This window comes from Plasmodium cynomolgi, chromosome 9 (genome assembly GCF_000321355.1).
Source record: "Plasmodium cynomolgi strain B DNA, chromosome 9, whole genome shotgun sequence".
Classification (NCBI taxonomy): Eukaryota; Apicomplexa; class Aconoidasida; order Haemosporida; family Plasmodiidae; genus Plasmodium; species Plasmodium cynomolgi.
This window is the reverse complement of record NC_020402.1, coordinates 1,374,397-1,385,832: the sequence shown is the minus strand read 5'-3', so window position 1 is coordinate 1,385,832 and position 11,436 is coordinate 1,374,397. Positions and strand designations below refer to the sequence as shown.

The 11,436-nt window shown below is 42.3% G+C and overlaps 4 protein-coding genes across 4 annotated transcripts in view; 3 read left to right on the top strand and 1 right to left on the bottom strand.

Moving 5' to 3' along the window:
* The window catches only part of PCYB_094150 (hypothetical protein), a gene marked incomplete at its 5' end in the record, with an annotated part of 5,380 nt that extends 1,622 nt beyond the window's left edge, over nt 1–3,758 (bottom strand). Inside the window, 5 exons of the mRNA XM_004222530.1 lie at nt 196–831; nt 1,727–2,256; nt 2,437–2,581; nt 2,785–2,967; nt 3,351–3,758. Of these exons, the coding sequence (XP_004222578.1) occupies nt 196–831; nt 1,727–2,256; nt 2,437–2,581; nt 2,785–2,967; nt 3,351–3,758 (1,902 nt within the window). The remainder of the gene's footprint in view (nt 1–195; nt 832–1,726; nt 2,257–2,436; nt 2,582–2,784; nt 2,968–3,350) is intronic.
* Nucleotides 3,759–4,882: 1,124 nt separating this feature from the next.
* PCYB_094140 (hypothetical protein) lies at nt 4,883–6,997 on the top strand (the record flags this gene model as incomplete). Its single annotated transcript, XM_004222529.1, has 5 exons — nt 4,883–5,049; nt 5,215–5,907; nt 6,112–6,198; nt 6,382–6,444; nt 6,970–6,997. The coding sequence occupies 5 exons, from the start codon at nt 4,883–4,885 to the stop codon at nt 6,995–6,997; spliced, it is 1,038 nt and encodes a 345-aa protein (XP_004222577.1).
* A 1,369-nt stretch (nt 6,998–8,366) lies between these two features.
* PCYB_094130 (hypothetical protein) lies at nt 8,367–9,206 on the top strand (the record flags this gene model as incomplete). The annotated part of the gene is made up of 1 exon (XM_004222528.1): nt 8,367–9,206. A coding segment is annotated over one exon (840 nt), but the record flags the coding sequence as incomplete, so codon positions are not given.
* A 1,086-nt stretch (nt 9,207–10,292) lies between these two features.
* Nucleotides 10,293–11,129, top strand: PCYB_094120 (hypothetical protein; the record flags this gene model as incomplete). Its single annotated transcript, XM_004222527.1, has 1 exon — nt 10,293–11,129. One exon carries the CDS (start codon nt 10,293–10,295, stop codon nt 11,127–11,129), a length of 837 nt encoding a protein of 278 aa, XP_004222575.1.
* Nucleotides 11,130–11,436: the final 307 nt, after the last annotated feature.

Below are 11,436 nucleotides of genomic sequence, written 5' to 3'. Positions count from 1 at the left end.
TTTTCCAGCATCCCCGTGAACCGCTTCTCCAGCACCCCCATGAACCGCTTCTCCAGCATCCCCATGAACCGCTTCTCCAGCATCCCCATGAACCGCTTCCCCCGCACCCCCAGGATAGATGCTGTGCCCACTTGAAGTGAGCGACCATGACTGACGAGTTGCCCTAAAATATGTGAGTTTATTTTTGGCCAAAACTTCTTTTATTCTTTTCTCGGTTGCCTTCAAAATGGGGCACTGAAAAGCAGATTTTATAAATGTATTTAAAAAAAGGGAAATGGCTTCATCCTTGATGGTCTCTTCTATATCCGTTATGGCTGCCAAAATGACGGATAGCCACATTTTCGCTACATAGACATCTTCGCTTGCATTGATAAAAAAATTATTAACAGTCAGGAGAACTTGTCGTCTCACAGATGACATGGCATCTAGAGATAAACAGTACATATAGTTGGAAATAAAAATTAAAAATAATTTATAGCTTAGTTTTTTCCCTATTAGGGTTTCAAAAATGGCTTCTATATATTGCACCGTCAATTTTCGGATGTTAGTTTTATGACTAAAAATATTTCCTGAAATTATTTTGTACATGTTAATTTTCTCCTTCGTTTTGTTAAATATAAATTTGTAGACAAGTGAATTATTGTCATGATATTTTCTGTTCGTTAATATTCCTAAAATGGATAGTGCCTTTGCCTTGACAACTGTGTTTGGATCTTCTAACCTCTCTAGAAATAATTTAAATAATTTCAAGAAAATGGACTCATTTTTGTTCGTTTTTTTTTTCTTCATCAAGTCTAAAAATAGATCCAGAATTATGCTCCTGATTTGATACTTTTCGCAGTTAATATATTTTATGAGAATATTTAGGTACCTCACCATGACCGACTCGTAGGTGATGGAGTAGCTTTTTTGATCCACTACAAGGGTGGACTTTCTCTTGTTTTGTATCCTATTTTTCGTTGCCCATCTGTTCGTTTTTTTCTTCGTCCTTTTGTGGCTTTCCGGGGGGTGGTCTTCCCCATTTTCCGCGGTGGGGCAGGCCGGATCGGCGTCATCCGCTTCGCCGTCCGCTGCGTCATCCGCTTCGCCATCCGCTGCGTCAGCCGCTTCGCCATCCGGTGCATCACCCGCGGTGTGCTCCTCATCCCCCTCCTCGCAGCACTCTCCCTCCGACTCGGAGCACACGGACGAGCTGCAATCATCCTCTAGCGTGAACGAAGCACTGGAGTCGATCCTCTTCCTGCTAATTTTCCGAACCCTTAAATAGTTCTTGTCCAAAAATTTGGCATCTCTTTTCTTGTTGTCATCCCCCTTAACGAACAGCATATACTCATCGCATATGATTCGCATGACGTTGTATCTGCTTTCTATTTTCCTGCATAATTTTACTAACGATTTGATTAAGTCCAAGAATAGGTTCCTTTCACTCCAGTCATGGTTATTAATGATAAATATTTCGATGAAGGAAAACACAGGATTGCCTGAGACGCGAAAGGAAAAAAAAAAAAAAGTTACTCAGTGGAAAAAAAAAAATGGTGCACAAGTTAGAAGAGACAAATTTGGTGTTGTTCACAACATCCATCACGGTAATGGTCACAAGGAGGGGGAGCCACCCATATGCGGCATCAACACAGCGTCTCCACCCATATGCGGCATCATCACAGAGTCTCCACCCATACAGTGCCGCTACCCAACGCATTCTCCCCTTACATGCATTGGCGACAACCTGATCCTCGAAGCACACTTGGCTCTCCACAGCTGAAGTGCCTTCCCTGGCAGATAAGTAGTCCCGTTTCAGCTTTTCGTTAAAAAGAACTTGGGGAACAATGACCCGAATGCAATTATTTACAACATTCGTGAAAAACAAAATAATTAAGCTGTTCATGTTGTTAATCTGATCCACACAATGAGTACTCTCTTCTATCCTTGTCTCCTTCAAGAGTATCAATATCTTTGCAAAAATTAGGTTCACTATTTTGACAAAGATGTTAACCTCCGGGCCGATGTCATACAGCTCCACGTTAATGTTGTAAGACAATCTCAAGTCGTAACATCTTCTCACTATTTTTATCAGGTAGTTAATGCATAATATATGGATAGAATGAATTAGTGGTTTTTTTACCAACTCGAGAAAAAATTTGATCAACTCGAAGATACAATTTTTGTCGTTTATGTTAACCAAGTTACTTACATCTAGGTATTCTATGCTTTCGTGTAGAGCCATGAATATATTTTTTAGGACAGTCCATTCGTTTTCTTCGGATATAGCAAATTGGGGGGTATGGAGGAAATGAGGGTACCATTTCTTTGGTGCATATGTATGGTCAGTGTATGCATATAACCGCAGTTTGTGCAGCATAAGCGGTGTGCACACTGCACACGTGCGTGGTACTGCATTGGCCATTCCTCCCTCTTTCGATGTCTAAATAGCCGTACCATTTTTCGCGTCCTCGCTGTCCACCTTCTTCAGTTTCGTCATTTCTTTGTCGTTGAAGTAGAAGGAGCAAGTCAGGAACCGCTTGAGGATTCCTTTCAGCGTAAACAGGCGGAAGTGCAATCTTCTTTTGTCACGCTGCATCCACTGAAATGGGGGAAGGAGCACGCATAAAAATGTGGGGAAGGAGCACGCATAAATGTGGGAAAGAGCACGCATAAATATGGGGAAGCAATGCAGAGAGACGGTGGGGAGAAGCTAATCAGCCCTTCTAGTCCCCCCCAGTGGTGACATCACTACACCGCGGCGTGTTCGCATGTGTCTGCCTATTTCCACCCAGTCTGCCATACCTGCAACAAATTCAGGTGAACCAGGGAGGCATAACTGGAGTACTCGTCATTTTTGTAAATCAGATATGTCAGGAGGAGGTTCAGGCTAAACCAGTAAGACATGCTCATATCCTCTGTATCTTCCTTGTTGGTTTGTTTTTTCCCACGGTCTTTGGCTAGCCATTCGATTACTCTTTTTCTCAACTTTGGTTGGAATGAAAAAAAGAAAAAAAAAAAAAGGAACAAAATAAAACCATGTGGCGTAAGTCCAAGTAACGGAGCTGACAGGAGTAAGGGCCCCCTTCTTTTTTTTTTTTTTTTTCTCTCCTGATAGGGCGCCACTAAATTGGCCTGCTGGGTACAACTTCATAGTTATAACGTTAATTTTCGATACGTGCGGAACACTGCGTATGCAAAATATGATGACTACCCAAATGGGGGTGACGTGTAACTTTCGATATTTCTCTTAATCCAAACTAGTACATATTGCCTTAAAATGTGCAAAGGTCATTTGCATAGTTGCGTAGATATAGCTCCATGTTTGTGCGTCTTTCTTTTTTTTTTTTTTTTTTTCTGTTCCTTTTAACCGTTTCGTGATAAATCGGGTAAAAGGATAACTCGCTTAGGCCCTTGAGCACATCTATGTTGGACGAATTGACTATGCCGTCCAACTCGGGAAGGAGGAAGTCGATTTTGTTCTTTTCGTAGTAAATAAACGAATCGTAGTGTTCCATTAGCACACTTGACACGTTGAGCGAAGTAATGCTTGCCTTTATCTTTCTGTACATAGTCTCCACATTGTCCACTTTTTCAAATTTTCGCTTGTTCTCGTTAACCATTTTTATCAGTACATTGTTATGAATATTCAGACAGCTGTGGATCTTATCGTTTGTGGGTTTCGCTTCCACTTTTACTTTTTTCTTTTTTTCGTTGCCTTCGTGATCATCTTTGCCGACGCCGTCGACCTTCATTTTTCTCTTTCCGCCCTTTTCCATTTTGTCGCGCGTGGGGATGTGTGCCTAATCGTCTATATATTTGTATGTGTCCTTACACGTTAAACCAAATATCACCCTTGTAGACGTGCCCCAAACTTCCGGGGGAGAACAACCGGCACAGAGGAAGCCGCCTAACGGGGGGCTAAAATGGACAATATGTATATGTATACGTATATGTATATATATATATATATATATATATTTTTTTTTTTTTTTTTTAACTGGTCATAATTTTTTTCACATCAACATTGGGAAAACTCCCTCTCCATGTTCTTCAATAGTGAAGTTTTAATTTTTCCTTTTCATTTGCTCCTAATTATTTGCAATAATAGGACACAAAAATTGATAATGTGTGTTTCTCTTTTCTCACAAGTTTTTTCTTCTAATCTCGTGAGCACATGTGGAGAAAGTGGTCCCTTCCTTTTGCACACAGTTTGGATATTGGCTAACCTTTTTTTTTTTTTTCGCCTGATTAGTAGCTCATTTGCGAGTTTCTCTACGCGCGTTTCCGTTTCGCCATTTGTTTGCTAATTTAAGCGCACATGGGTCTGCGTACCTATGTAGGTATTGATGTTGACCCTTTATTTTGTTTTATTTTATTTTAGCGTCTTCGCCTTGCGCTGTCTCTTCTCGCGGGATTTTTTTCCCACCGTGCACTTTTCGGGCCCTACGTATCGCCCCTGTTTGTTACTCTCCCTTTTGCCCGCTTTTTCAATCCTGCCAAACTGCACCAACGTTCTCGCCGCGGGGAAAACGCAAACCGCCCGTAACTGGCTCTAACCGTTCGCCGAGATGTTCCCTCCGTTCCACCCGCGCAAAGGAGCATGTCGATAATGCCTACCGCGAAGTGCTGTTTTTCGTTTATCCCTCAAAACAGCTTCACCCTTTTCGCCGTTTCGGCACTCCAGTGATTCTCCGGTACGCTACTTTGATTGGCCCACCCGCGAGGTGTAATGAGTGTAGTCACTCCGGGAAGGACTAAAAAAAAGAAAAAAATAAAAAGAACACACAGAGGGTGGAACGTACCAAAAAGTGGAAGCTACTATTTTGTTGCTACCTGCAATGCGCAGTTCGCAAAGAGCGCGATGAAATTTGAGGAGGCCCAGTAAGTAAATTCCCCCAGGATGATATTCAAAAGGTTCTTTCACAAGTACCCCGGGGGGAGCAAAATCAAATGCTACATCGAGAAAAAGAAAAAGAAAAGGATAGGAGTCAGCCTGTTTCACCAGCCACCGTACTCTAGGAACTCCAAGGGGGTCATCGATTGGAGATACAGTACACCCAAGTCTGGGTAACCACACGAGGCTGTGCACTTTGGGAGAATGTATCCCTAGTGAGGCACAAAGCAGGGAGTGCATACAATAATCATGTACCATCATGCTTTAGCACGTACAACCTTTTGCACACACACTCATGTGTTACTGCCCTTTTTCCCCCCTTACATCCATCCATCCAGCCACGAATACTTGTACATATACGGAGAAAACACCATCGAAATAACGAACCTACCAACTAACCGAACGAATGAGTATATCCAGGAAAGGCTCAGAAAAAGCTTAAACAAATATGGCCCTTTAAAAATATTAAGATGCCTAAGTCATAGAAACGATCCATACATTAACAACAATATCTGCTACGCTACCTTTTACAATAAAAAGGACATGCAGAAATGCATGCGAAATGTGAATATACGATTACCCCTATCTCTACAAAGCAAAATTTTAAAGTTCAAAAGTCTTTATAATAACAAGACGAACGATTACAACTATTTTTTTAAACAGGACCATTACAATTACAGTGTGATTAATATTGCCCTGAATTTATTTAAATATTTACAAAATAATGAATGCATTTTAAACGTTAAGGATATTTTCAAGCACGTTTTTGAGTACAGTTTTTACCCGCATAAAATTATAACGTCTGGGATTTCTGTATACAAAGTTTTTCGCAGCTGGATACCTTTTTTGGATTTCTTTGATTGCTTATTTTTGAGGATAAACGATGGAACGGGTGCTGTTTTTGTTAGTGCGAAGATTATGGATGACCAACATTTGTGCGTTTACCTGAATAATAGGCTGATCGAACTGAAGAAACGGACGAGCGCGTCGAATTCCGTGTACTGGCGGCAGGAAGCCTTGCAGCTCCCAGGGTAGGCACTGCACATGCACTACGCGTGGATCAAATGTTGATTGCGCGTGGATTGCGCGTTGATTGCGCGCGGATTACTCGTGGATTACGCATGGATTACGCTTGTGTGCACACGTGACAGCTTCCGTGTACACGCAGGGGGGCGTCCCCCACGTAGACGCGACTTGTAAGGCATAACTCCCCCCATTCGCCCCCTCCCCATCAGCGAAATCGAGAGCAGAATAAACAACGAACACCCGAAAAAGCTCAAGGAGGAAATGCAGCTCCTTTCCAAGACGAAGGACTTCTACAAGTAAAAATTGAGCGCACCAAACCATGTAAACCGCGCTCTGATGTGCATCACGTAGATTTCTTTCAGCGGACCGCCGTCTGTATACTTGCACATTGTGGCGAGCAAACTAATGTGCAAACCACACCGTTTGTGTGTTCTCGAATTTAATCTCCGCGTGGGAATCTCTGCCCTCGACCAATGCAGGATTCATGATGAAAGGCACCTATTCAAGTTGAAGCTGAACAAGGAGAGGAAGGAGAAAAAGAGGTAAGCGAAAAAAGGCGATCGAAAGGGCGATCGAAAAGGCGAGCGAGAGGCGAGCGGAATGGCGCCTTCGTCCCCGCGCTTGTGTACCCCATCTACACGAAATGTGCTCCCCACGTCACGTTAAGTTACCCCCCGGTGCTTTTATAAATACAAAAAGCGCACACAGTTAGCACACAGTTAGCTCACAGTTATAACACAGTTAGCACACAGTTAGAACACAGTTAGCTCACAGTTATCACACAGTTAGCTCACAGATAGGATAACTCCCCCCTTTGAAAACCGTGGCACTTCTGATCTTCCGCCACAAATGAGAGCTGCATGGGGGGGGGGGGTTAGCGCTACGTCTAACATTTACCTTTTTTTCCCTGCTTGCTCAAAAAAAAAAAAAAATGAACAATCCTTTTCCTACCTCATGTTTGAGTGCACATGCAGGGGTACTTTCCACGTGCGTTTTCGTGTCTGTCAAATTGCCCCAGTGATGTGTTACTGTAACTGCCTTGTTATCTCCCATTCCCCCCTTTGCAGGTTGCTCAAAAGTAAGGGCGAAAAATGAAGGAAAAGAAAATACAAACGCACACATGATATATGCTCTTTTATTTATGCCTAACCGGAGAGGGACGAAGGACAGGCGGGATTCTTCACCACGCTGCAGCGTATGAATAAAAAAAAGGGGGAAAAAAAACAAAAGTAAAAAATTTTTTTCCCACACTGATTACCTTTTTCCCGCTTGTTGCTAATCCTTATTTTCCTACGGAGTAACACTTTCGTTTCATTAGAACAGTTGGGTGCCTGACGTATGTGTCCTCTGTAGATGTTGGCGCGCACAGTCCTGTGCTTTTGCTCTCTCGAATTGATCCAACTGATCAAACCGCTTTTGTTCCAGTTTGTTCTCCTTTCCTGTTTTTATACCTTCCTTGTGGGAAGGGTTAACCAGTACGCGAATTTACAGCGGTAGGGATAACTAACTCGTTGAGAGGTTATTCGAAGAGCGGGGTTGGTTTTACCCCAACCCTTTTCCAACTTCCCTTTTTAGCCATATTTGTGTATGTATAAATAATGACTATCTAGAAGTTGCTGTTATACTATTACACCCTAGCGGGATGGCGACGCGACTAGCTTACTAAAACTAGGTTGACGTGCTTCACGCATTGTGCACAGATGCACATGCTAAATGAAGGTATGCACGAGGGAATATTATTTTCCCTTTTTTTTCCATTCAAATTCTGACAGAACTTTTTTTTTTTTTTTTTAAAATAATAAAATTTTCTTTTCTACATTTCCCATGTGACGATAGAAGTGCGAACATTTATTAACCCATATACAAGTAAAAAATTTAAAAACCTTTTTTCGAGCGAAAAGGTTGTTTTTTTTTTTTTTTTTTTTTTTTTTTTTCGTTAAAAATAATGCTGTGGTGTATATGCACAAGTGTGAAGGAGATAAAAGAAAAAAGAGGAGGATTTTTTTCTAGGTACGATTTGTATAGAGTAGAAAACTAATTCAGCCTTGCCATTTTTTTCAGTCCTAGGTAGAATAAAATTCCCCTTTTGCTTGTTAGATTAGGCCAACTCGGCTCAGAAAAAGTGTGAAATAGATGGGGAGGATTATCCCAGAAAAAAAGGAAAAGAAAAAAAATATCTCATTTCCTAAAATAGGATTCGACATTTCGTAGCTTAGGCACGACTAGAGCCAGCGCGATTATGCAGTTTTCCCCTAAAGTAGACCTCCCAAAGTGAGCCTCTCGAACTGTGCAGCAACAGAAGTTATCCTTTAAAAAGAGTAAATATATCGGCTCGCATGTAGCAGCCCGTGTAGGAGTACCCCACATAGCAGTACCACAGAGTAGTACTCCCACGCAGCGCCCTCTTCATTTGGGCTACCCCGCTATCATTTCCCCATTTTATCAAACCAGCGGGGTAGCCCAAATGAAGAGGGCGCTGCTGGTGATACCGTTATGCATTAAACTTCTAGCCTGCCTATTCTTCCTACCGTGTTGTGAAAATGTGGAGGCAAAAAATGTGAAGGTAGATCTGGATGATGGAAAGGTATACACTATTCTGTACGAACCAAAGAAGGTAAAATTTTCAGACCTTGATCCTCTTAAAATTATGTTTCACTCTAGCCATGTAAAGCATTCCGGTAATTCAGTAATTCGCTATTTAATCAAAATGACATCAAGAGATTTGAATAAAATGGATTATGTAGTAAGGCATGTTGAGATTACTTACGATAAACCACTAAAATATGATGACAGTTATAAAATAATAGGAGGAATAACTTCCTATGGAAATACTTCTTTAAGGATAACTCTATTTGGGACAAACTCGAGCAGTAGAAATGGAGGTAGCAGCAACTTGGACGTTAAAAATATTTTGCGTAATGGGGCGTGTGCGCATTTGGATGAGGCGGCTAATGGTGAGGAGGGCCATGAAAAGGCCTCTACCTCAGGGGCACAGAACGAAGAAGGGGACTTCAAAAGTGAACACAACGAGATGGCCACAAAAAGGGATCCAAACAAAAAGGCCACCAAAAGTGATCACCATGTAGAGAAGCTTCTTGCAAAATGCAAAGAAGATAATGCCGATGCAGTTATCAAGCTATGTAGGAACAAAATGAACGAAATCGCATCACAGAAAAATTGTGTAAATTATTTTACTGCTCATTATACTCTAGTTCGTGTAAATAAAGAAGGAGCGAAAGAACCTATTCAGGAAAAATACAAAAATGAGTTTCCGCCAATCAAAATTGAAAAATTGAAGGAGTTAGTCAGCGTTTTTTGCTAGGCGAAAAAAAAAAAAAGGCCAAATATAAATCACCACCACCTTTATCATCGGTGGGTGGCACCACATTGTGGAGAGCTTTCCCCCCCCCTTGCATGGGGGCATGGGAAAACGGACGTGCATGCCCCGCTTTGTCTATATGGTGCATACTCGATAGCGCATTGCGATACGCCCCATAATTTGGGGCTGCCTTATTTGGCTGCATCACACTGCAGTTTGCACCATTTTGCTGCATTTTTTTAATCTTTTTTTTTTTTTCTCCCGCGATTCTCTAACCACTCATCCTATTTATTTCCTGCTCATTCCTTTTTTCCGCAACACCACGCTCCCTTTTAAAATTCCTCCCCTTTCCCATACCAAAAAAAGAGCAGCTTTTAATTAAATCGCTTCAAGCGGCAATGACGTGCACACATGTGGGGCCACCTCAGGGCCACCCTTTTGGCGTTTCCTCTGTAATGCAAGCAGCATGGAATGGCATAAATTGGTAAACAAACAAATAGGAAAATGGGTATACAAATAAATAGGCAAATGGGTGGACAAATGGGTGGACAAATGGGTGGACAAATGGGTGGACAAATGGGTAGACAAATGAATAGATAGATGGGCAAATGGGTGCTAACCACATGGATAAGCAAATAGCTAAACGGGCAAAGCGAACGGAAGATAAATTGCACGCCTGAGGTGGATGTGTCAGTGTGCACTTTCGGGCAGAATGCACCGTTTTTTGCTAACTCGATTTGGTGCGCCGCTGGGGCGGTGCGAATGTGTGTACGTATAATACACACTAGCATGGGCAGACACAAGTGCGTGTTTCCCCTATCGGTGATTGCCCCTGACCACATTTTCGACCCCCTGGCAATTTTTGCTAAAGTCCAGAAGGAAGCGCCATCCGCAAAGCGTTGACCACTTTGCAGTAGCAGCTATTCTGTCTTAGTAACTCGCCCAACTCAACTTAGCCAAATCGGTTAGCTCAACTCAGCCTGCTTAACTTCGTCCTCGCTGCCTCTTTGCGCTCTGCCCCTCTCCACGCTGCCTCTCTCCGACCTGCCCCCATCCGCGCTAACCGCCAAGATGATATCCCCACGCGCGCTGCTCCTCGCGGTGCTCTGCCTGTACCTTCACAACTGGGCCGCTCACGCAATGAACCTGAAGCTTCTAATGGATGGAAAAACATACACCATGCTATACGAATCCAAGAAGGTGAAGTTTTCAGATCTAGACATCCTCAACATAATGTTCCATTCGAACCAAGTGAAGCACTGCGGCAACTCGGTCATTTGTTATCTTCTCAAAATATCATCCACAGATATTGAAAATATGAATTACGTGGTTCGCCATATCGACATTTCATATAACCGCCCCCTCAAGTACGAAAATGTTTATAAAATCATCGGGGGCGTGACTAGCTATGGTGTCACCTCCATGAAGATCACTTTGTATGGGGTTGGATCGACTATGAAAGTGCAGGAGGAAACGAAAGGCGAAGGTGGTGAGGGGAGCGGCGAAGGAAGCAGCGAAGGGAGCAGCGGAGGGAGCAGCGAAGGGAGCAGCGACGGAGCAAGCGACGGAAGCGATGAGGAAGATAACCTGATAACGATGCTAAAGATGAATTTATTACACGATAATACGAAGAAAAGAAAACTATTGAGGAAGGAGAAAAGCATCGACAAGTTGCTAAACCAATTGGGGGATGAACACGAAAACATCACTGAAGCGATTAACATGAAAAACCCGTTGCTGCAAGAAATTGCTTCCAAAAAAAATTGCATAAACTACTTCTCCGTTGTGTACACTTTGGTGAAAGTAGACAATAAGGGAGAAAAATGTGTCATCGATGATGCCTTTAAAAATAATCACATGCCGATGGATGAGGATCAGCTCAACGAAGCTGTTAAAGTATTTTGTTAGTTCTCCCGCAGGGGCACACCTCTTGCTTGCCTAATTGATTGTCTCTCTCTGTGACAAAGTTGCGCATTAACAATAAACACGTCCCTCTTTCATTTGTCACCCATTGTGGGAATTTCTTTTTTTTTTTTTTTTTTGTTTCCCTCCCTTCGCTTACTCTCCTAGCAGCTTTAACCCTCCATGTTGTACCCTTTATCAGTTGTATATGTTATACTTTGCTAAAGATTAGCTACTGTCTATTCATTTACCCATTCCTTATGCATAATTTATATTTTTTTTTTTTGTTTTCCCCTTCCATGTGTCTTTCCCC